General features: G+C 44.9%; 1 protein-coding gene across 5 annotated transcripts in view; it reads left to right on the top strand.

Moving 5' to 3' along the window:
- The window catches only part of NOC3L (NOC3 like DNA replication regulator), a 64917-nt gene that overhangs the window by 8985 nt on the left and 32716 nt on the right, over window positions 1-23216 (top strand). For 2 of the 5 annotated variants that reach the window (XM_085874513.1, XM_085874497.1), the window contains exons 2-8: window positions 2202-2394; window positions 12030-12147; window positions 12291-12445; window positions 12657-12734; window positions 13516-13652; window positions 13815-13976; window positions 14076-14169. In XM_085874513.1, coding sequence (XP_085730639.1) covers window positions 2202-2394; window positions 12030-12147; window positions 12291-12445; window positions 12657-12734; window positions 13516-13652; window positions 13815-13976; window positions 14076-14169 — 937 coding nt within the window. Of the gene's footprint in view, window positions 1-2201; window positions 2426-2851; window positions 3210-12029; window positions 12148-12290; window positions 12446-12656; window positions 12735-13515; window positions 13653-13814; window positions 13977-14075; window positions 14170-23216 lie in introns of those variants that run through there. The other 3 variants (XM_085874530.1, XM_085874522.1, XM_085874503.1) reach the window with 2 other exon arrangements.

Genomic DNA, 23216 nt, shown 5'->3' with positions numbered 1-23216 from the left:
AAACATAACCTCCATCCACCTTTGGTGGCAGAGGTAATAAGTAGGCTTTGGTACGTGGAGGAAAGTGCTCACCACAACCCGAGTCGTTTGCAAATGCATATTGGATGGTGATTTTATTACAATTTGACCTCTGGTTGCATCATGCGCGTGATGTAACTGCTGCTGATGCTCCTGCACATCGGGGTGGGATCTTGACTGGGGTGCAGGCAATAACTCGCTCACTCTTCGTCTCCCGATAGAGGGCGGTCTTGGTTGACGTGCATTACATGATCGTTTATTTTCAGTTTGATTTGATGGAACATGATGGGCCCATGAGGGCTGAAAGGCCTGAAAACACGATTGTATTCACTTGGTGAGAATGGTGTGGGATGAGTGTGTCCTGAATTGATGAAAAACGTTCCATTCATTTGGAAAGGACCCTTAAACCCTTTTAGATCTTAAATTGGGTGTAAAAGGGTCAAATGGTCGAAGATATCATAATGGTTAACGATCTAAAGTGTTGAATGGGTCTTCAAAGGACTACGAAGGTCTAAAAGGGTATAAATGGTCCATCGCTCTCAAGTGTTGAAAAGCTTTAAAGGGGTCTAAAGAGTCTAAACAGTTGAAATGTCAAAAGTGTCGACAGGTGTAAGGAGTCTATAGGGGTTTAAAAGGTCAGGAGGAGTCCAAAGGACTAAAGGGTACATTCCAAAAGTATTTTGGGCGTAACTGCTCCATTGGATCTAAAAGGGTCGAAAGGATGCAAATGTCTAAAGGGTCAAGGCGTTTAAGCAGTCTAATGTGTTGAGAAGGTCGAATGTGTTGAAGCGGTCCAAAGTGTCTAATGGGGTCTTAATGGTGTTAAGGGGTGCAATAGTCTGTGGCTGAGTGGCGACCCGTCAAGGATTGTGTGCAATAGCCAAAGAGACTACTTGGGCAGCACCAATGCTCTGCACAGAGTATGGTCCCAATGGATGCATGGTGTAAAGGTCCAAAGGGTAAATTCCAACAGTAGTTGGGGTCTAAGGGGTCTTAAAGGACGAAAAGGGTAAAAGGACTGTCCCCTTACTGCCCCCTTCAGCCCAACTGCATCCTCCTCTCCCTCTTTCTTTCCCATTTTTCAAAGCAAGAGGGCATTAATGACATTAACAGGTTAAAATTTAATTTAGGAGGTCAAATTAATCAAATGGCCTTTAAATGCGTGTGTGTGTGTGTGTGTGTGTGTGTGTGTGTGTGTGTGTGTGTGTGTGTGTGTGTGTGTGTGTGTGTGTGTGTGTGTGTGTGTGTCTGTGTGTTAGGAGGTCAAATTAAATTGTGATAATGATGGTTAATTCGTATGAAGTTTCCGCTATGGATTAATTTGTGTCGCGTCGAGGAACGATCCATTCGATTGGCATATAAAACCAAAATGGTTACAGACTGGCAGAAAACGCTCGGCATCTGACAAAACCAGTCTGTAACCGGGGTCTATTTCCCCAACTGGTAAGGTCCAGGATTACGTTGGTATCGCGATTGAAGACGCGTGACCCGAGGCCTGTGCTGAGCCAGCCGGCGTTATAAACCCCAGAGACAAGCGGTGGTGAGAATACTGTGGTCGCCGATCCTTAACAATGTGTGTGTGTGTGTGTGTGTGTGTGTGTGTGTGTGTGTGTGTGTGTGTGTGTGTGTGTGTGTGTGTGTGTGTGTGTGTGTGTGTGTGTGTGTGTGTGTGTGTGTGTGTGTGTGTGTTAGGAGGTCAAATTAAATTGTGATTATGATTAAATTAAGTTTGAATTAAATGCTGACGAAAAATCGTTTTTGAAAATTTAAATCACAATCTCTTGAGATGATGGAATCTCACGATATGTGATCGACATACAAATATAGATTACATTTTGAGTGAATTATTATCTCACCACCTGGATGAAAAACTTAAAAAAGGGCTCCATTAGTTTTTGTGCTCCACGTCATGAATCGTCACGCTGACTTTCAAAACGATCCATTCAGCCACCTTAAAGGAGCAGGGGGAAAAAACGAAAAATATGTTGATGGACCCACTAACTGACGGACTGAAGGACATCATTATGGCTTTAAGAGCTCATCTCGACTATATCATAGATGAGCTAAAAATGTTCAGCATATCACGTCTTGTTTGTGGAAGACCAGTCTGCTAAGCGTGGTGACCTCTGTTTATGAAATGACGCATCTAGCTGTGTGTGATGTGTCTCTATCACTGTGTGCAGAAGCGCCGTGGTATGACAAAGAAAGCACCCACTTTCCGGCGTTTGCTGAAGACCAGCAATGAGAAGATGCAGAACAAGCTGCGTGAGCGCAAGTTCAGGCAGCGCAGCACAGACAAGCATGCCCGCAAAGAGCAACGAAAGTTGCGGTCGGCTCTGCGGCACGCGCCACCTCCGCAGGGTGCTTCCCATAAGAGTGAGAGTGAAACGGGGACCTGCCTTGCTTTGTATGGTTTTTACTGTCTTGCACGTGACTACACAATAATAAATGTGGTCCTTTGAATTATTGATGTCTACATCTGGATAGATTTGATGTCGTGTTATGTTTGAACCAACACAATTCTTATTATCTGATGGTTATCAATTAGAACAGATTAATCCAGTTGATACCTGGATGTCATGCGAGCTAAAACTGTGCCCTTCCCATTATGCATCCAGAAGATATGCTCCAATGATGTACAGGGTTTTGGATTGTACCCTTTAAAAAGCCACTGATTTTCCATCATCATGGAAAACTGAGAGAATTCACAGAATCTGTGACTTAAAACTGAATCGGACATGGTATATAGTAAATTGCAGAAAATGTCAAGAATCTGTCGAATGACAATTAAAATAGTCACCAAACTATTGGATTATTTTATGCATTTGTCTGCAGACTTGATTCCAACTGCGTAATGATGAAAAGAAGAAGAAACAAACAAGCATTAATTTCACAATTGTATGCACAAGGGATACTGTATAAGCCAGCGGTCTGGGTTTAGCGTGGTGCCAGCGGATGGGGAGGTGCAGGCCCCCAGCGGTCAATGCGGGGTGGAGAGCCAGCATTCCAGGCAAGGGGTGGAGCCAGCGGTCCGGGTGTGGCGCGGAGCCAGCGGGGCGGGGAGCTTGCGTTCCAGGTGCGGCGGGGAGCCAGCAAGGTGGGAGCCAGCGGTCCAGGTGGGGCGGGGAGCCAGCGGTCTGCAGAGGGGCAGGGCGCCAACAGAGGTGCAAGCAAGCCAGTGCTCTGCTCAGGTCAATAACAGCTGTTTCATATTAATATAGCTGTGACATAAAATTCCACCATTGTTTTTCTTGATTCATCATTGCTCACACAAAATTTATATTAGAAGAGGAGCGGTGTCTGTCTTTGTTTGTTTGTTTGTCATGTTATAACTTGAGAACAGATTAACGGATTTCAATCAATAAAATTACGGTGGATTCTGGGATGTCCTGGGAAGGTATGTTCTCGAAAAAATTTCTTGTTAGTTTAAAAAAACAAGCTCAAATGAGCTAAGATTCTCGTCCTCTTAATGATGACGTCATAAAAACGAATATGACGTCATTGTTATGTATCAGGTTTGCGATAAATTATCTCTGCTAATGCCCGGCTTGATTCCCGCAAACAAAATTCAAACAGCTTGCCTAGTTTCGGAGATAATGGTATCGGCGATTTCCATTAGGGGCGATATTATGACGTCAACTTTTTTCTAGGAAGAATTTCCAAAATTGGAGATGGTTACTGCCCGCACGTGGGCTTTCTGCATATGCATGGCAAGTTTCACGAAGATCCGATGAAAACTCTGGGTTGTGAAACAAAAAATAGGAATGACGTCATAAAAATTGATATGACGTCATAGTGATGTATCATATGTGCGGTAATTCATCTCTGCTAATGCCCTGTTCGGTTCCTGCAAACAGAATTCAAAAAGCTTGCCTAGTTTCGGAGATGATTTTTTTAGGCGATTTCCATAAGCGGAGATATTTTGATGTCATAACTTTTTTTTCTCGGAGGAATTTTCAAAATCGGATATGGTTACTGTCTGCGCAGGGAATATTTACATATATATGTCAAGTTTCAGGAAGTTTCAATGAAAACTGTAGGCTGTGAAACAAAAAAGTCCACAAGAAGAAGCAGAAGAACAACAACAAGAGTAAGACTTAGAGATCCTCCAAGAGGATCTAAAAAAAAAAAAAAATTATTTAAAAATTATTATTTTTTATTTTTGTGGGTTCATAGGCACACATGGCAAAACTGCAAACGCCATCTTGCGACACTGGTTATCTCCACACTCCCAGGAATCCTTTTTCTTCTTGCCCTATTGATTAGCCATCACAGCAAAGATTGGTATTTCCATCAGCGAAGTGACGGGTCTTATGTTCTAGCACTGAATAAAATTCCATCTGACACTCTGAGGAACCCAGTCAAAGTGAAATTCGACTTGAAAGTCAACCCACTTTTTTGAAAATTCTGTGAAAATACTTCCCAAAAATACGATCACTGGCGAAAGCAAAATGTCGGACATGTGTAATTTTAGAGAAACTTTTTTTTAATCGTGAAAAATCGTTGAAATACAGATGACATTGGCAAAGATATTTATCAAGAGAAACACCTGAGACAAAAAATGAAACCTCTTGTAAAAGCCCCTTGGGAGAAAATTTGTATAAATTGCTTTTTGTCATTGACATTTATTTTGACCAATCAAAAGACGTTACAAGGGTGATCGTCATGAACCATTTAGAATAGAAAACGTATTGAAATGTGTGGGAAGCGTTGGCAAACCCCCCCCCCCCCTGGTGTGCATAGTGGTATGTAGGCAGGAAAACTCGGTGTTCGTCCTTTGTAGATGAGCAGACGCGGACATCACAATCGAGAATAATTTAGTTTTGAGAGCCACCTATCCGACAGATCCAGTTTCCACATTTTTTTTCTTTCCTATTTATATTCCGTTTTCATTTTATTACTCCCCACATTTTTGCATCACCCTGGTGGCAAATTACACTGCCCAGAGGTTCCTCAGAGGATTTGAGGGGTGGAGATTCCTCAGTTGGGCGAGGGGTGCTTCAAGGGCCCGTCCCCTTGGAAAATTCTCTCTCAGGATGAAGCTCTTTTGGTTTTAATGACAGTACAGTCACATAGAGGAAGGATAGATGGCCCATTATTAGAAGTGGCCCAAGTAAAACAAGTGATATTTTCAAATTGCTGTATTTTTTTGGCCTACAAGCTCATGTGGAGTCGAAGTCGAATTGTTTCGGCTAATTTGTTTAGTGGGGACAAAACAGTGGGGAACAGAGACATTGGGAGAGGGATGGGGTGGGGAACATGGGGAATACAAGATGGACATTACAGGGACTTTCAGGAAGGAAAGCAGGGAATTTGAAGGAGGTGGGTTTGGGATGGATTAACGGGGGTAGAAAAGATCGAGGATTTGGATGGGGGATGATAAGAGGTGGTTGTGAACAGTTGTTTTGAAGGCCTGGAGGGAAGAATGGGATTGAACAGTGAGGGAGTTTATTCCAAAGGTGGGAAAAAAGAGGATTGAAAGAGTGAAGGTGAGCAGTGATTCGTGATTTTGGCAGTTTTACCAGAAGGGGTTTTTTAGTGGACCTTGAGTGCCCTGCAGAAATATGGTGGGAACAAATCGTAGACAGAGTGTGGGGGGGGGGCGAGACCAGAGAGGAGACGGTAGAAGACAGAAAGACCACCGACCAGCCTGCGGTGAGAGAGTGAGAGGCCCAAAGACTTGGCCTCATCGCGGGAGATACCAATGATTTGAAATGCCTTTGTTTCCAAAGCATGAAGCCGAGAAAGGTGGGAGGCAGGAGCATCAGCCCAGTGGGGAGAGCAGTACTCCATCAGGCTGTGGACGAAAGCTTTGTAAGTGGTCAGGAGCTCAGGTGGGCCGAGGAAGGACTTTGCACGACGCAGGATTCCCAGTCGGCGACTGGCTTTGGAGGCCAGATTGGAAATGTGGCTTTCCCAGGAAAGATCAATGGCAGATAGTGAGACCCAGAAAGGGTCTTGAAACCCAGAAACAGCTTGAAAGAAAGGACTTCTTCCAGAGGATTGTTGAGAAAGTGGATGGGGGTTTTTTTCTAAACTGTCCTTTCGGAGAGACATAGTGAGAGTATGAGATTTGTCTGGATTGAAAGACATGTTCCACGTGTTGGACCAGTTTGTGATTTTATCCAGATCTGCAGTGAGCGAAGAAGCTGCCGCTTGCCGGTCTGAGGGATGACAGATGGTACGGCAGAGGGTGGAGTCATCAGTAAAGAGATGGAGGATTTTCTCGAGGGTCGGAGAGATCATTGATGAAAACCAGAAAAAGAACAGGGCCCAGAACGCTGTCTTGGGGAACTCCAGCCTGGACAGGAAGGGGGGGGATGAAAGAACTCCATTTAGGGCCACACTTTGATGGCGACTGGAGAAGTAGTCTGCGAGCCATGAATGGAGATTGCCTTGGATACCATTGGAAGAGAGTTTGGTGAGCAGGGCAGGGTGCCAGACCGTGTCAAAAGCATGTGATATGTCCAGGGATACGGCTCTGGTTTCCTGTCTGACATTGAGGACTTCCATCCATTGTTGGGAGAGCAGAAGCAGCATATCCAGGGTAGAGTAACCTGGTCTGAAACCAAATTGATGATCAGAAATCAAGCCATTGGAGAAGAGGAAGGATTTGATGTCTGAAGCGATGATGGATTCCATAACCTTGCTGATGATTGGGAGAAGGCTGATTGGTCTGTAGTTGCAGGGATCTGTTTCTGCACTTTTTATGCAGGGCAGTGATGTTTGCTGATTTCTAAGCAGATTGCAAATGACCTTGGGCAAATGAGAGGATGAATAGAACAGAGAGAGGGTGAGCAAGAGCAGAGGAGCAGGTTGTTTTAAATTGGCTAATTTTTCCATTTGGCTTTCCTTCGTTGATAGAAAAGTCGATTTGGAGTGCAAGACTAAGCGAAATCAACCATGATAGTTTGAAAAAATGTCATTCAGAACAATTGAGGCTCAAAACAACCCGACCTGACACTCACAACACATCGCTAGCTGTGGTACTTCCAGGGTTATGAATATTAATGAGCTGTTTTGTGCATATTATTTGAATTACTTCGTTTTACCACTCAGCCCAATTGGGCTAAGGGGTATTGTCGTCACAGGCGTTGTCCGGGCGTCTGTCAACTTTTGGTTTCCGTCAATTTTGAAGAGAACGCCTTGTCCGATTAAATGCATTTTTGCAGGGTATGTTGGGGTTGAGTAGAGGAAGGTTCTTTTCGAAAATGGGCGCTCTGTGATTTTCAATGTGGCCTCCATGGCAGCCATCTTGAAATTGGTTTCTGTCGATTTTGAGGAGAACGCCTTGTCCGATTAAATCCATTTTTGCAGGGTATGTTGGGGTTGAGTAGAGGAAGGTCCCTTTCGAAAATGGGCTTGCTGCGATTTTCAATATGGCCACCATCTTGAAATTGGTTTGCGTCAAGGGGTTGAGGGGTTACGCCCGCTTTGCGGTGCTATTTTTCAATGTTTGTTATCACATAGAGCAGTGCTTCCAAAACTTTTTTGTCCATGCCAAAATTTCAAGTGTCATCCACCTCGTGACCCAAATGGTGCCAATGGTGCCAATGGTGCCAGTATTGGAAATGGTAGTTTTGACAAAAAATGGACCGTGCATCTTGAAGCTCACCTGGATCAAGAGCAACAGTCACTCAAATCCCCAGCAGCCCCCTTCGACCCTGTTTTTTAATTTTATTTTGTTTATTTTGTAATGCCGTGAATAGTGAATAAACATTGGTACCCCATGGGTGATGAAGGTTGTGGTCAAGTTTCATCAAAATTGTGTGTGTGGTTTTGGAGAAGAGAGCAAATACCTATTTTGGGGGGGATCAATCCCCCCCCCAGTAGACACCCTTAATGATGCAGATTTTGATGTGGTCAATACACCTTCGTTAGGCATCAGATTTGAAGGTTGTGGCCAAGTTTCATTAGAATTGTGTGTTTGGTTGAAGCGATTATGACTGAAGTATCTACAGACTCACTGACTGACTCGCTCACATACGGACACTGCTCGATCACAGAAGCTCATTGGACTAAAGTCCAGGTGAGTTCCAATTTGTCGGAGAAACCACTTTTGATGTGAAAAAAAATCCCCCTCAAAAATCGGGATTTTGAGGGGGGAGGGTGGTTTCAAGTTCAGGGCGTGACACTGGGTTTGGCAACCCCTGATATCGAGGTACAGTGTTTAAAACAACCTGCAGAATCATTATCAGCACTGGCTCGGAGCGCATGACATTTTGCCAGTCCCGAACACATTTCTCACTGACGCTTTACTTTCTGTGCGTTGCAGCGCGCCCATATTCCCACCGTTTTCCTCGGCGAACTTAACAACTTCCAACTTAAAAGCTGCTGTGTATGACTTGCGTGACTTTATGGAAGGCATTTTGAGTTGACGTAGTAAGGATGAAAACATGATTTGGATTGAAAGGGATGGATCAAACGTACTTGGTGAGTGTATTATCGTTATTGATTGGATAATATTTTGTGCATCAGTGACTGGCAACTACTACTCAGCGGACGCATCCGAGATAGATTTCACAATGTCGTGCCACGAGTCTTTGTCCATCATCAGTGTCTGCAAGTCCGCTACGTCATGCTCAATATCCCTTGCTATGCAGTCGATGTAGTTCAGTGGCCTTCTTCCTCTGGTTGGGCAAGGCAGTCTCAAGCAGATCACGTCAGATATAATTTGGTCTTTGGCGCGGAAACAGTGACCAGCAAAACGTGTTCTGCGACGAGCTTCAATGGTAGAAATGGGTGGTATGTCTCCGTAGATCTCTGCTTTTGTTCTGTGTTCCCACCAGCTGATGTTCTGAACTCTCATAAGAAACCGAGTATATGTGCCATCAAGCCGGCTCTGCAGGGCGTTCTTCATGGTCCATGTCTCTGATCCATACAAGATTATATTCTCTACGCAAGCTCTAAAGAATGCAAGTTTGGAAGATCTTGAAATGTTAGACTGCCAGATGTGCTGCAGCCTGTTACATGCACTCCAGGCTTGACCTTTGCATGATATGAAGTCCTTCTTGGAGTCAGCTACATAAGATCTGAAGTACTTCAAGTCTTTGACTTCATTTAGTTGTGAGCGATCCTTAGAGAAGATTGGTAGATGATCAGTATCCTCATTTACTGTCATGTATTCTGTTATCTTGGCATTTAGAAACAGACCGACCTTAGCTGAAGCATCCTCAACAGAAATTAGAAGGTCTTCAGCATCCTTCAAAAGTGTCGCTGTTAAGATGATATTGTTACGGATTCGCGCCCGCCGGCGTGCTGACGGCCACGTAACTCGAATCGCGGCACGTCGCCCACCGGACGGACAATCCAGTCGTGACCCTCTCGGACTAACGCCGGGAACCAGTCACGGGTGGACCTTTCGGTCTCACCGCGATCGAGCCAATCAGCCCCCGCGTGGGATAGGCTTGCTCGCCAAATTCGACCTACCTAAGTACCCACACGGAGGGTAGACCGGGCGATCGCACCTCGCCGCAGGTCGACTTCGGACACGGGCCACTTAAGCGACCCGTTCCGTACTATCCGGATAACCGAGCGGTGTTATCGTCGGCCTCGACGGTTCGATTAATTATCGGGCGTATTCAGCCCACTACCAACCCTTTACGTGAAGCAAGATGAGGATTCAATGAAAGAAATGACGAAGCGAAGCGGGAAACAGTTCAACACAAAGCACATTTATTCGCGATGAACGGAAAGCGCACATATACAATTCCACCAAAAGCACATAGAAAAGAAAAGCACAATGCAATTTACACAAAAAGCAAATGCGACAATGCAGATCTAATACCGATTACGCGAGCACACGGCAACACTTATACAATTTTACTTCACAGACGGCGCCGACAACACATACCCAAAACCAAGGAAAAGAACACCCTCAAAGATGAGGCGGGCCTGAGGCCGAGACCGGGTCGGGCCTACCCGTCTGGTGATGAGACGCGGAGCGGCGATGGTGCCTCAACTCCGCGGGCATCGCGGGCAGTGTCTGGTAGGGGGTGGGAAAGGGGCCCCCTTGGTCGCACTATCTCAGCGCGGGGGGAAACAGGAGGGGGTTGCTGATGCTCGGGGTATAGAGGATTCCTACTCTGCCTCGAGTCCCGCGACGAGCGTCTCCACCTCGGCCAGGTCGCGCCGTCGGCCTCCCTGGTGTGCAGCTCCCTGCACGACGCGAGCACCCCCTCGTCTGCCCTCGCCGCCTCTCCACAGCTCCGTCCCCTTTTGCTCCGACTCCAACGCACACGACGACGACCAACTCCTTCTTGCTTCTTCTTCCCAACTCCACCGCCCGCGAAGTCTTAACTCTTGTCCACTTGACTGACGAACACGGTCGCTTATATAAGCCCCGTGGCTTCGCTCTCTCATCTTTGACCCCCTGCCTTCGACCTTTCACCTCGCTCCCCATTGGCCCGAGAAAAAGTGGGCGTGAATGCATTTTGATCCATAAATTTACATATAGCGATCGCCCTCCAACGCCCTGGAGGCGGGGCCAAATCGCCCCTCGCTCACCGATTGGACGGAACAAAAGTGGGCGTGTGTCGTTTTTGATCCGTTTTTGAAGTGGAAAATCCGTGGTTTTGTACACGCTGTTCGGCGCGCGCCCTGCACGAGTCCAACACCGGTACCCACAAGCGGCGCAAGAACGGTGGCGATGCGACGGTTGCGAGGTGTGACGTGAAGCGGCGCTGCGGTGGGTGGTTGATGTTGTGGTTGGTGGTGGTAACAATGGCGGTTGGTCCAAAATAAAGATAGTAAAAGAAAAACGGCTATCCTGAAGAGTCGCAGCAAGCATGAATAACATTTATTCCCACTAGACAACGGGTTTGGGCCTAACTACACATATACTTACCGAGATACCTCACCTAAGGGACCTGAATGGTGGTTTGCGAATTTGGTAACCACAACAATATCATCTGCATAGTCAAGGTCTGTAAGATGCTTATCTCTGTCGTGATTTGATCTTTTTGGCTTGATGTCAATTCCTTTCTCTTTCATGGTCTCTACTGACTGCCTGAGAATGTAATCCACAACTACAACAAAAAGATAAGGAGCAAGGATGGCCCCTTTGAGGATGCTTGCTGTTGTGAAGAACTCCTTGGTTGGGCCATCCATACTTTGGACATAGCTCGAGGGGTTGTTTTACATTATGGCAATTGCTTGCATTGTTTCTTCTCGGATGCCATAGTGCAAAAGAATTTGAAGCATGACCTTCCTGTTGACGCTGTCAAAGGCCTTGGAGAAAGCCACAAATACTAAGCTTGCTTTCTGCTTAGAGATCTTTAGTTCTTCTGTGATCCTCCTTAAGGCAAGAATCTGAGGTGTTGTAGATCTGCCTTTCCGGAAACCATTCTGGTTGCGTCGGAGAATAGGATCAAGATGAGGGGTAATCCTATTAAGCAGCGTAGAATTGTAGATTTTTTTTAGGCTAGAGGTGACAATGTTATACCTCCGCAATTAGATGGAAGAGAGAGGTTGCCTTTTTTTAGGCAGAGGAATGATGGCAAATTTGGAGAAGGTTGCTGGTTTGTTGCCTCCATAGGTTTCGTTGCAAAAGTCTCGCAGCTCTTGATGAAAAAGTGGGTGGATTAATGTTTAATTGCTTATTGCTCATCCAATCACCAAACGTTCCAGGCAATGATTTTGTTGTGTGTTTTATATTAACAATTGTATAATTAATTCCAGAAAATATCACACTTTGCAAAAAAAATTTCATTTATGGAAGTCAACGTCTTGAACCATAGATAAGTCCATTCTGAGTATAGGTCGAGGCCCAGACTTCCTGGGGAAAAAGTATCAACTTGTACGCCAAAAATGCGGGAAATCTTTTATCTGTCGGACTTAATTTTTAACAATGTAGTTGTAATTTTTTTTTCAATGCAAGTATACAGATAACTGTTTAATTTTTCCGTTGATAACACAAAACGGATTAACAAAAAAATCAATACATTTTTGAGATGGAAAAGGCACCGTTGGGATGAAAGGGATCTCGAAAATTGTATCGCTCTGTGCGTCAGGTGGTGATAGAAACTCTGATGATCTGGAGGTACCATGGGACATGATGGAGGGTGAGGAGAACTACATATGTGCAGTTGGGCAACACACAGCTTTCCTTGACCAACATTTGGTTGAAAGGTGACTCCTGGTGTGGTGGTGGAGCTGTGGGAGTAGAAGTTGAACCTGACACACCTTTAACTGAAATGTCTCGAAACCACTAAGTTGTGGGCTTGCTTGAAATTATTTCTGCAGGTGACTGTTGACTCCGTTTCTTCCCCCAGTGCACCCCCAATGAAGCGGCGTTGCCGTGAGGATAATCCAGAGCCATACGAAGTTGTGCCTCGTTCCGCACCCACTAAGCCATCTCGTCGGCTTGTGCATCTCCTACCCATTAAAGATTCTGCTGGGATCCACCCCAGGGTGATGGAACGACCAGGTAAACGATGAAGGGGTGGGGGCACAGGGATGCATCTTGACTTGTTTCTCATTCAGTGCATCATTAATCTTTTATCTAAATATGGACATCGCAATAATCAGCAACCACTTGAAGATGAACACAACCATGAAAGGAATTGCTGTGGTGTTGACTTTGGTAGGTTGTTGTTTGTACCTGAATATTGCGAAATAAAACCAGAATTTTTCTGTAGTTACGCAGGAAGAAGTTTGTGAAGAGGGAGAGGATGTGGGGAAAAGCAAGAAGGGAAAAGCAAGGCAACGCAAACAGAGTGAGCACTGATTTAAAGGAACTGTGAGATTTGACCCTTTCATCCTTCCTTTCAAAAGTCCTAACTGTACAATGAATGAATGGGACCTGTATGATTTCCTAATGATAGACACTAAATGTTGTATGAGAAGAACTGAATGACAGTTGTTAACATTGATCTTAGGCTCATGGAACAGCTTATCATATGCAAGACAGACATTACAAGGCAGCAGTTTACTTTCCCATGAATTACAGGGATATTGTTAGGTCGATTAGACAAAATTGATATCGCACATGAGAAACTAGAATGGCACTCAGACGAGAGCATACCTCTGCTAGGCTGAACAGTTTACCAATAGGTCGGATCTTTGGACTGGATCCGGACCTGAATCAAAATCAAATTGGCTTGTTCTTGTCACCTACCCAACTCATCCACCTACTTTGTCATAACTCATGCTCAACTTTTTGAAATATCATGCCAGATATTGTTTTTTGGTGCAATTAGTGATGAATAATCCCTTAAAAATTCCAGTACCCAGATTGGATCTTCACCAAAACGTAATCGATTCATCTTTGTCACACACCCAACCTCTCCACCAAATTTCGTCCGAATCCATTCACAATGTTTTGAGATATCCCGTTCACAGACAGACAGACAGGAGTGAAAACATAACCTCCGTCCACTTTCGGTGGCGGAAGTAATGAACTTAGAATCCCAGCACAATGAATGAGCCATGGGAATGAGCAATGCGATACAGGCCGGACCATGTTCGTAATTTTTCTTTCATTTTGTTGTTGTGCAGGAGTTTCACGACCGCTTGCAGTTCCCCCTAACCTTTCAGAGACTGGACTCGCTGCCTGGAGGGAAAAGATACTGAACGACAAGAAACGACATATTGCATTATTGGCATCGAGTGTGCTGACTGACCCACACAATGGGGTACTATAATCCACAACTGCATGCCTCATCTTCTTCCTCCCTCCTCTCCGGGTCTCTCTTGATCCCTCCTCGCACCTCTTTTCCCTCCCTCATTTTAAAAGGATGTCGTATGTTTGTATCCGTCGGCACTTTAGAAGCACGATTTTACAATGAATGTGGCAGGTACAAAAGCTAAAGGAGTTGCGCGCCATGCTCGGGGAGAGGTGTGTTGCGGTTTCTGTCGCTGTACGGCGCCTCGTGATGCTGTCCCTTGCTGAACTGTTCTGTGACATCACACCATCTTACTACGTTCGTCCGCTCACAGAGGCCGAGCTTGCTGTGAAGGTGAGGAAAGCTCTCCATCAGGGCATGTTTGGCATTGCGGTTTTACTTTGGCAAGTTCTGCACAGTGTAAATGAGCTGTTGCATTGGTGATGCTTGTAGGTACGGAAGGAGGTGAAGGCTTTACGGGACTTTGAGAAGGGATTGGTGAATCAGTACCGGCTCTATCTGGAGGCCTTGGAACAAGTCATTCGAGGTTAGAGACTACAGTAATTGATTTGCTTGAGATGTATTTATATTTGTATGCATTTCTCAAGAAGTGAAAGCTGACAAGATCTTTCGATTCTTATTTTGGGGTGGAAGTGGGGGGGTGGGGGTCGGGGAATTAACATGCCTGGTGTCTGGTGTTGGCTTAATGGTTAGGGTGGTGAGCTTGGGATACTAGGATCCTGAGTTCAAATCCCACCTGCTGTTGAACTAATACCAGGTGGGGTTGACTTTGCCTGTCATCCTTCCGAGGTCAGCAAAATGAGTGACAGCATGCTGGTATCCTGTGTCGGAGTGGTGACCAGTCCAGGATTGTGCCCAATAGCCAAGAAGACTGCTTCAGCAGCACCACGCTCTGCACAGAGTATGGTCCCATTGGATGGATGGATGGGGATTAACAGGTCAAGAGTCATAGAAAAGTTTGGTTACAATGTGGAAGGTTGACAAACCAACAATAGATAAGAAGGAGACAAGTGGACATGATTAGTGCTGTATGTCGACAGAAGAAGCTCCATCATCAAAGGAAGTCAAACTTCTCTCCTTTAAAAAGAAATTTTATATTCGAGTTACAGGGCGCTCAACAAATTTTGAACATTCTGTTGCTAAGAACTGATCCGAGACAGGTTGTCACTCTGTCACAGGGTCCGGTCTGTGAGGACAAGAATTTCAATTTTGGCCAGGGTACCAGAAAGCTATGGCCTACCCCCCCCCCCCAAAAGGCACCGTGAGATCTTCAACATCTTCTTGTGAATGCTGGCTGATGGATGACCCGGCTTCACATCATCGTCCCCCAAAGGACGGCATACTCATTGACTCACTGCCCTGTTGGAGCAGGCTTAGGCCTTAGTTATTTTATAACTTGGTTTACAGATCCGCCGACGGTATATTTGCCGAAATGAAATATAAGTATAAAACACATTTTTAGCCTTTTATATTTATAAATTTTCCGCCGAAGGTGCAAAAGTTTCAAAACCCGAAATGTAAACGTCGGCATTTCTTTTCAAAATATAATTTTGTGCGCGCCCGCCAAAATGCCGAGTCACCTTTAACCAAACTGCGCAGTGGAGTTGCGCAGTAGTCTTTGGTCATGGCGTCTGAGCAGTGGCCAGCGTGGTTCAGATTGACTGTGGTTTCTGAGGCGAAAGTGATTGTTAAGAAGTATGTCAGCGGTATAAATTCGAGTGACTGTATTGGTGATTTAATCACGCAACATCTTGACGACGAATATTCTGGCCGAACGATTGCATCAATTCAGTGCAGCAGCAGGGATGATTCGCGGGCCACTCTCGATCGTGCCAATTTTGTTTTCGTCGAAAGTTGTGCACCGCTCTTCGTATTGAAAAATTTCGGTGCCAAGTACGTCAAAGTTTTCCCTGCGAGATGCTGATATCCAGCCTTCAACGGACCAGAAATCAGCCTTTGATGTGCTCATGGGAATGGCTCATGGGAATACTCATGGGAATACAATCAGATGCCCGCTGAAAAGTAAGAGCTGGTTATGGCTCTGATTGACCGTTTTGAGCGTGTTGACTCCGAGTAGACACCTTTTTAAAATCGTATCCAGCACTATGCACTGGTGTGCACGCACACATCTTCGACTTGGACAGTAATTTTCTCAGCATTGTTTCCATTTGTTTGATCCAACAGGTTTCTATAAGAAAAACATGCCAGACTATATTGTAAAAACAAGTTTTAATCCTTCTTTATTGTTTTTCACATCAGATGATATCGTGAACATGGGCATCCTGCATTTGAATGGTCTTCCATCTTCAATGTTTTCTTAGATCCTCCTGGTCCGGGATTTATATGTATTTCCCCTCCCACCTACCCTTGTCTTTTCCATGGAACATCTGAAAACAAATCATAAAAATATATAATTTATAAAAATTGAAATTATATTTATATTTATATTTCGACCTACCAACCCTACATTTTAGCTGAAGAACTGTGTAAACCAAGTTATAAAATAACAAAGGCCTTTAGCAGAAATATATGAAGTTTTTGTTGTTATGGAAGACAACATTAAATATATATTTGCTGTGATCTTGAATGACTGGTGGGAATAACCCCAAGGGACAGATTCTGGGAGATTATTCCACAGATATGAAAAATGGAGGAACAATGGTCTTGCACCTCACCTGACTTGTTGCCCAAAAGTGGGGTGACGGATGGATCAGGATATAAATAAGAGCTCAATTTGGAATGCACATTTTAGGTCCGGTTGTATTGATATGATGTTCACAGTAGTGCAACTGCCTGCCTTAGTTTTTGAGATATTGCCCACATCCGGTGTGATGATGTCACTTCCTATTGTCAAAATTAGCCCTATTTGACAACGTGCAACTCCAGTGTGTCTCTATTTTTATATATTTTTTTAGATATTGCCCAGTCTGTGTATTATGACGACACTGGTGGCTATATTGTGTTTCGGATCAGCTTCTTTTGATCACACCAACATCTCGGAAGATTCCACCGATGAAGAACATGCATCAGATGAAGAAGTGCGAGATATACTGACTGATCGTGGACCTGGCTTTGCCACTGACATTGGATGTTGGCCTCCTGAGCCAACGTCGTCAGAGATGATCGACTACTGGGCATCATGAGGTTTGGAGCCCCTGCAGAATTCGACTGGTCCCTTTGATTCATCCATTCAGTTCGTTGAAGGTAGGAAACGCTGCTGCCCCAAGAATCTTTTTTACCGTAGACTATAAAACGGAGAGTCCGTGAAAAGGTCCTGGCTTTGTTTCTCCACATGAACCGGAAAACTGTACTGCATCGCTTGCAAGCTCTTTGGAGGCGCTACTGCCCTGGGCGGGGAAGGATTCAATGACTGGAAGCATGCCAGTCGTTCTATCGAGGTGCATGAGCGTTCCCATGTATATTGTGCGAATATCATCTGCTTGTCAGACAGAGCAACATCCACAGGTCGTGTGGACACTGAACTCGTCAAACAGGTGAGTGAGATCTCGTCCTATTGGAGGGAGGTGCTGAAACGAAGTGTGAGCGTGATATCGTTTCTCGCTGAGCGTGGTCTAGCGTTCCGTGAATCGGATTAAATTGTTGGGTCACGGACGAATGGTAACTACCTTGGTTTAATGGAATTACTTGCGGAATACGATCCATTTTTGGTGCAGCACATTCAGAAATATGCCAACCAAGGTAGTGGCCACACCAACTACTTATCATCTATGACATGTGAAGAGTTAGTCTCCATCATCGGAAAATCTGTTCTGGATAACATCGTTGCTCGTGTGAAAGAGGAAAAATACTTCTCTGTGTCAGTCGATTCTACTCATGACATAAGCCACATCGACCAGCTCACAGTTATTCTACGATGCATCGAGAACGAGGCTCCGGTGGAGCGTTTCATGACCTTTCTGAGCAACACAGGACACACTGGACTCCAGCAAGTGACTGCATTACTGGATTTTTTGAAAGCCACTGGATTGGACATCGCTAACTGCTGAGGACAATCTTACGATAACGCATATAATATGAGTGGCCGATACAACGGGATGCAGGGAATGATCCAACAGGAGAACCCTCTCGCAATATTTGTGCCATGCGTGACGCACTCACTGAACTTAGTCGGTCATTCGGCCGTGGGATGCTGTAGACCTGCAGCAGCATTCTTTGAATTCGTGGAACAAGTGTATGTATTTTTTACAGCTTCCACGTCACGCTATGCCAGATTATTTGACGCCCTGAAAGCCAAAGGTCTGCAAGTACCAAAGTGCCTCAGCGACACTCGCTGGTCGGCTCATTCTGATGCAACCCGAGCTCTTCTTGACGGTTACTGCGAAATCATGGATGTCCTTGATGAAATCGCAAACGATGAACAACTGAATAGTGAAACGAGAAACACTGCCGAGACACTTCACCAAACGATGTGCACGCTCGAGATAGGGTTCTATGCTGGTTTCTGGTCTACTGTCCTTGGTAGATTTGATCGTACGAGTAAAACCCTTCAGTCGCAAGCTACCGATCTCAACACAGCCGTGCAGCTCCTCAAGTCACTGGCGAGCTTCCTGCAGTCATTACGCGATCAGTTTGATACATTCATTGTTGACGGAGTGGAGCGCTCAGGTACGGAGGAATTCACTCGCGGATCGCTTAGACGAAAGCGTAATGTCGGCCTCGCTCCCTTGGACGACGGACACACTCCAGAAGTAGAACTAGACGCCAAAGAGTCCTTTCGCATCAGTGGATATGTTGCAGTGATCGACGTACTGCTGTCGCAGTTGGAAAAGCGTACAAACGCTTACAGCGAGATGAGTGACAGATTTGAATTTCTGCGTGCTCTTGTTCAATTCGAAGTGGAGCAGATTCGAGAGTCGTGCTCAAAGCTCGTCGAGCTGTATCGGGAAGATCTATCACCTGACCTCATAGAAGAAATGATTCAGTTCCAAGCCATGATGAAGGAGTCGGAGCCAGACTCGGGCCATACTGAACTTGAGATGTACAGTTTTCTCATCGAGCGAAAACTCACCGATACTTTCCCAAACGTGGAAGTGCTGCTTCGGATTTACCTCTCACTGATGGTGTCGAACTGCTCCGGGGAGCGCTCGTTTTCGAAACTCAAGCTTATCAAGAACCATCTTCGCTCCACGATGGGGCAGCAGAGACTGGTCAATCTGACCATCATTTCAACCGAATCCGATGTGCTCAATTCCATGTAGGTTGACAGTATCATATCTGAGTTCGCTGCCGCGGAGTCGCGCAGGAAGCTTGTCCATTGATTAAGGCACCGTGTGTATGTTCATTGATGTGGATGACACTGCCGTATATTTGCGGTCGCTGGAAGTCGGCTATTAATCACCATTTCGGATTTCTCTTGCCCAGAGGGTTTTTAGAAGTTAGAAGATTTTTAGTCGAAGTTCGTAGTATGATTAATGACAGCGCGTCGTTTATTTTCTTATATTCGTCCATCTCTCTCTCTTACTCTTGCAGCAACAGCATTTTTGTGATTTGATTTTAGAATGAGCTCAGAGATAAGTCATCAGCTCATGGATAAGTCACCAGCCATATCAATAACAATCCGTCCATCTTGTCATATTGTCAGATATAATTGTAATTTGTGAACATATATGCCAAATTATTCCTGATCAGGATCTGCCAAATCTATAGATACAAGTTCGGTTGTTGATGGAAAAGCAGTTTTAATTTAAGTTGTTGATTAATCTCCAAATTTGGGGACCCCCCACAATCATTGTGCCCACAGCCCCCCCCCCCCCCACATGGTAAATCCGGCCCTGTTCGGGCATAATGCCATGCTTAATGAGTGTTTGCAAATTTACAATTTTAGCTGCAGCCATAATGTCAATTACGTCAATGTAGAAGTTACCACCGCTTCTTTGCCTGGCTTGGCCGAAAAACTTTTCCAAGGCTTCATCTGCAACTATAGCAGGAAGAACGTAGTCAAAGTCTTTCTCTGCCAGAAGATGCAGCTGCGACAGAAGGAAGGTGAAATGAGGAAGCTCGTGTGCCTCAGTCATCCAACAGAGCTGGCTTATTACAAGCTGAAGAATTTCCTTGCTTGTGCATTCATAGATGTTAACCTGGTCAGTTATGGATCTAATCTGGGACCATTTTGAGAGCAGGCTGTTCTTCTGCAAAGGAAAAAGTCGTTTGGGCACCTCAATGCCATCTTTCTCAACTCTATTCAAGAATAGAAATCCAAAAGGTGAGTGAACTTGTTGGAAATGAAAGAACTGCTTGACAGTTTGTCCAGTAGCATCAGTTCTTGATAGGTCAAGGTTTTCCTGGTCTTTTATGACGTTAAAGCCAGGAAAATAGGAACAGAACAGAAGTGGTCATCAAAACAGAAGTGGTCGAAATCTTGGATATTGTCTGCAGCCTCATCAGCTGCCTGCATCTTCTTAGCTCTTGATTCTGACGTAGAAGATGATGTTGGGCGTGGGGCTGAGGTCACCTGCTTCAAAACTGATTTCGGTATTTCAGGAAATATTGATGGGGGTTCTTTGGGTTGTTTGCCACCCCGAACTGACACCAAATCACAATTGAAATGTCTCACAAATATATATCTCCTTTAAGCACCTCAAACTTTCTTTCTCATTTGGCATTGCCAATATCCATCTCTCCCTCTCCTCAGGATCTTTTGGGAAGGATATGACCTTTACATGAGGCATCCCATCATAGTTTCCTCTACAACCAAAGCAGCTGCAACGACGTGGCATATTGTCACCAAAGCAGGAAACAACACAAAGATCCTGTGAGATCACCAGCTGGACAGTTTCTGAAAGAGAAACAAACAAAACGTACATTAGTTAACGATGATGGAAATTAGCAAGTAGGTGCAGTCGGTGCACAGTGTCATGTTTTGTCATAGACTTTACAAAAGTTTTCCTCAATGAGTTAGACACAAAAACGGGCAAAAAATACCAAAATTCAGTAATTTGAACTTGAAATATGATCTCTTGACCTTGAAGATGACCTCAGGTGGTGTTGAAAATGACACTATTGAACTCGCCGTCCTCAAAAACCCCTATATGGATCCCGAGATCGTGTCTCTAGCCCTTCTAGAAGTCATTTTAGCCCCGGACTCAAGTTAATCCTTCAGACTGAAGTTACAAACCCCGAGCATGGGAGGTTCCAGTCCTTCTCTATAGGAGTCTCTGGTTATACCACACCAAAGATCATTTCAGCTAAGTTTGATCACAGTCTCATCAGCAGTTTCAGAGAAGTTGCAAGTGAAGATGGACGGACAGTCGGATGGCCGACGAGCCATCCCAGGTAATATTTTCCAGGTGAGCTAATTAGATACCATAAAGGTATAGGTGAGCATAACGGTGTGACTCAACCAGAGTAATGAGAAATGACTTATTGTATGAGCACATCAAACATTGTCAATTGACTATAAATCGATGAGGTGTGTGAGTATCAGTGTCAGTGTGTCTTTCATGTTTTTTAGCTCGCCTGTTCGAAGAACGGAGAGCTATAGCGATACCCCCGGCCTGAGCGTCAGCGTGAGCGTGAAAATGTTAAAGTTTTTGGTGCAAGTTTTTTTTCCTTTCTAATGTTTTTATCAATCACACTATTTTTTATACGCCCGATATATATAATCGGGGCGTATTATGTGATACCGGTCGTCCGTCCGTCCGGCTGTCTGTCTGTCTCTGTCTGTGTCTGTCTGTCTGTCTGTCCGTCCGTCCGTTCCTGTCCGCACTCTAACTCCCAAAGTTTTCAACTTTCACGTTTCATATTTGGTACATAGGTACAGACTGTGGAGACGGTGTCACGACATACGTTCGTCATCTAAAGTGGTTGCCATGGCAACCAGGATGCTATTTTCCATCCGTTCCTGTCCGCACTCGAACTCCCAAAGGTTTCAACTTTCACGTTTTATAATTGGTGCGTAGGTACAGACTGTGGAGACGGTGTGTCGCGACATATGATCGTCATCTCAAGTGGTTGCCATGGCAACCAGGATGCCGTTTTCCATGTAGTAGCACAATTCTGTATATACCATCTTGTTCCGGCGTATATTGTGCTCACTTGCGCTCTTGTTACTGATTACAATATACAAATACATATATTGCTTTAAAATTATTTGGATCAGACTTCACTGCAATGCTTTATAAAAAAATATTAATTAGTAGACTAGTCTTTTATAAACGATAAATGTATAAACAGGCGAGCATTGGGTGGCTTTGACACCAACTCTGGTTGTGGAGTTCTACTGGAGCTTTCTGATGTGGAGTGTGATGCACCAAAATGATCGACATGATCTCCTGAATTGATTAGGCTAAATAACTGCAAATAATCGGGAAAAATTCCCATGTTTTAAACGTACACCATGTTCAGGTGTATAAAGCAGCTTAACATGGTGTACGTTTATGCCATGGCATTCTAATTACAAAATCAATAACAAAAACAATGATCACATTGTAACAAACCATATGTTAATTAATACTAATAATGTTAACAATAACGAGAAGGGCATTCGGTAGAGCACATACCTCTGCCATATAATGCCTAATCCATGAGAACACATCGGGCCAAAGACATTTTTGAACGAGAAGGGCATTCTGTAGAGCACATACCTCCGCCGCATAATGTCTGATCCACGAGAACATATCGGGCCCAATACATTTTTGAAATATGCTATCTATACAGTAAGATATCGTTTTTGGCCCGACCTCTCAATGGTGAAGAATCACTTTAAAGATTAAATAATTCTCGTATCCAGAACCAGATTCGGATTTTCACCAAAATCGAATCGATTTGTCCTTGCCACATGCACAATCTGTTCACCAAGTTTCGTCCGAATCCGTCCAGAACTTTTTGAGATATCGTGCTATATATCAGTTTTGCCCTATCTTTCAAGGGTGAAGAATCACTTAAAAAATTCTCGTAGTCTGATCCAGATCCGGATCTTCACCAAAATCTAATTAGTTCGTCCTTGTCACACACCGAACCTGACCACAAAATTTCATCCGGATCCGTCCACAACTTTTTGAGATATCCTGTACACAAACTGACAAACAGACAGAATGGGGGTGAAAACAGAACCTCCATCACCTTGGGTGACGGAGGTAACTAGAATGGCACTCGGTAGAGCGCATACCTCTGCCACGTAATGCCTGATCCACGAGAACATATCGGTCCCAATATACACTCAGGTCAGGTATGGGAGCATGTGCCAGAACAGCGCGTCGCTGCGTCCACTTTCTGCCGGTACTCCAGGGGCCTCCATCTGGCCATCCCCCAGGCAGATGCCAGGCCCATCCCCATCTCCTTGAGATGATTGTCAACCTGCTGCAACCACGAGGCACGTGGTCGGCCCACTGGCCTCCTCCACTCATGAGACTCCCTTGCTCGGAGAATCTGGTGAGCAGGATCAGCGTCAGGAAAACGAGCCACATGTCCATACAGCCGCAACTGACGCTCACGGACTATGCAGGTAACAAATCTCATCCGAGTCTCTCTCAGCAACTGCTCGTTGGACACAAAATCCGACCAGCGATAGCCAAGGATTCTCCGAAGAGACCTGGTACCAAAGGAATTAAGTCT

Source organism: Eptatretus burgeri, chromosome 1 (genome assembly GCF_056783735.1).
Source record: "Eptatretus burgeri isolate ZD-2024b chromosome 1, Ebu_testis_v1, whole genome shotgun sequence".
In the NCBI taxonomy this organism is placed as follows: Eukaryota; Metazoa; Chordata; class Myxini; order Myxiniformes; family Myxinidae; genus Eptatretus; species Eptatretus burgeri.
The sequence above is the reverse complement of the archived record's forward strand: the minus strand, read 5'-3'. Positions and strand labels throughout refer to the sequence as shown.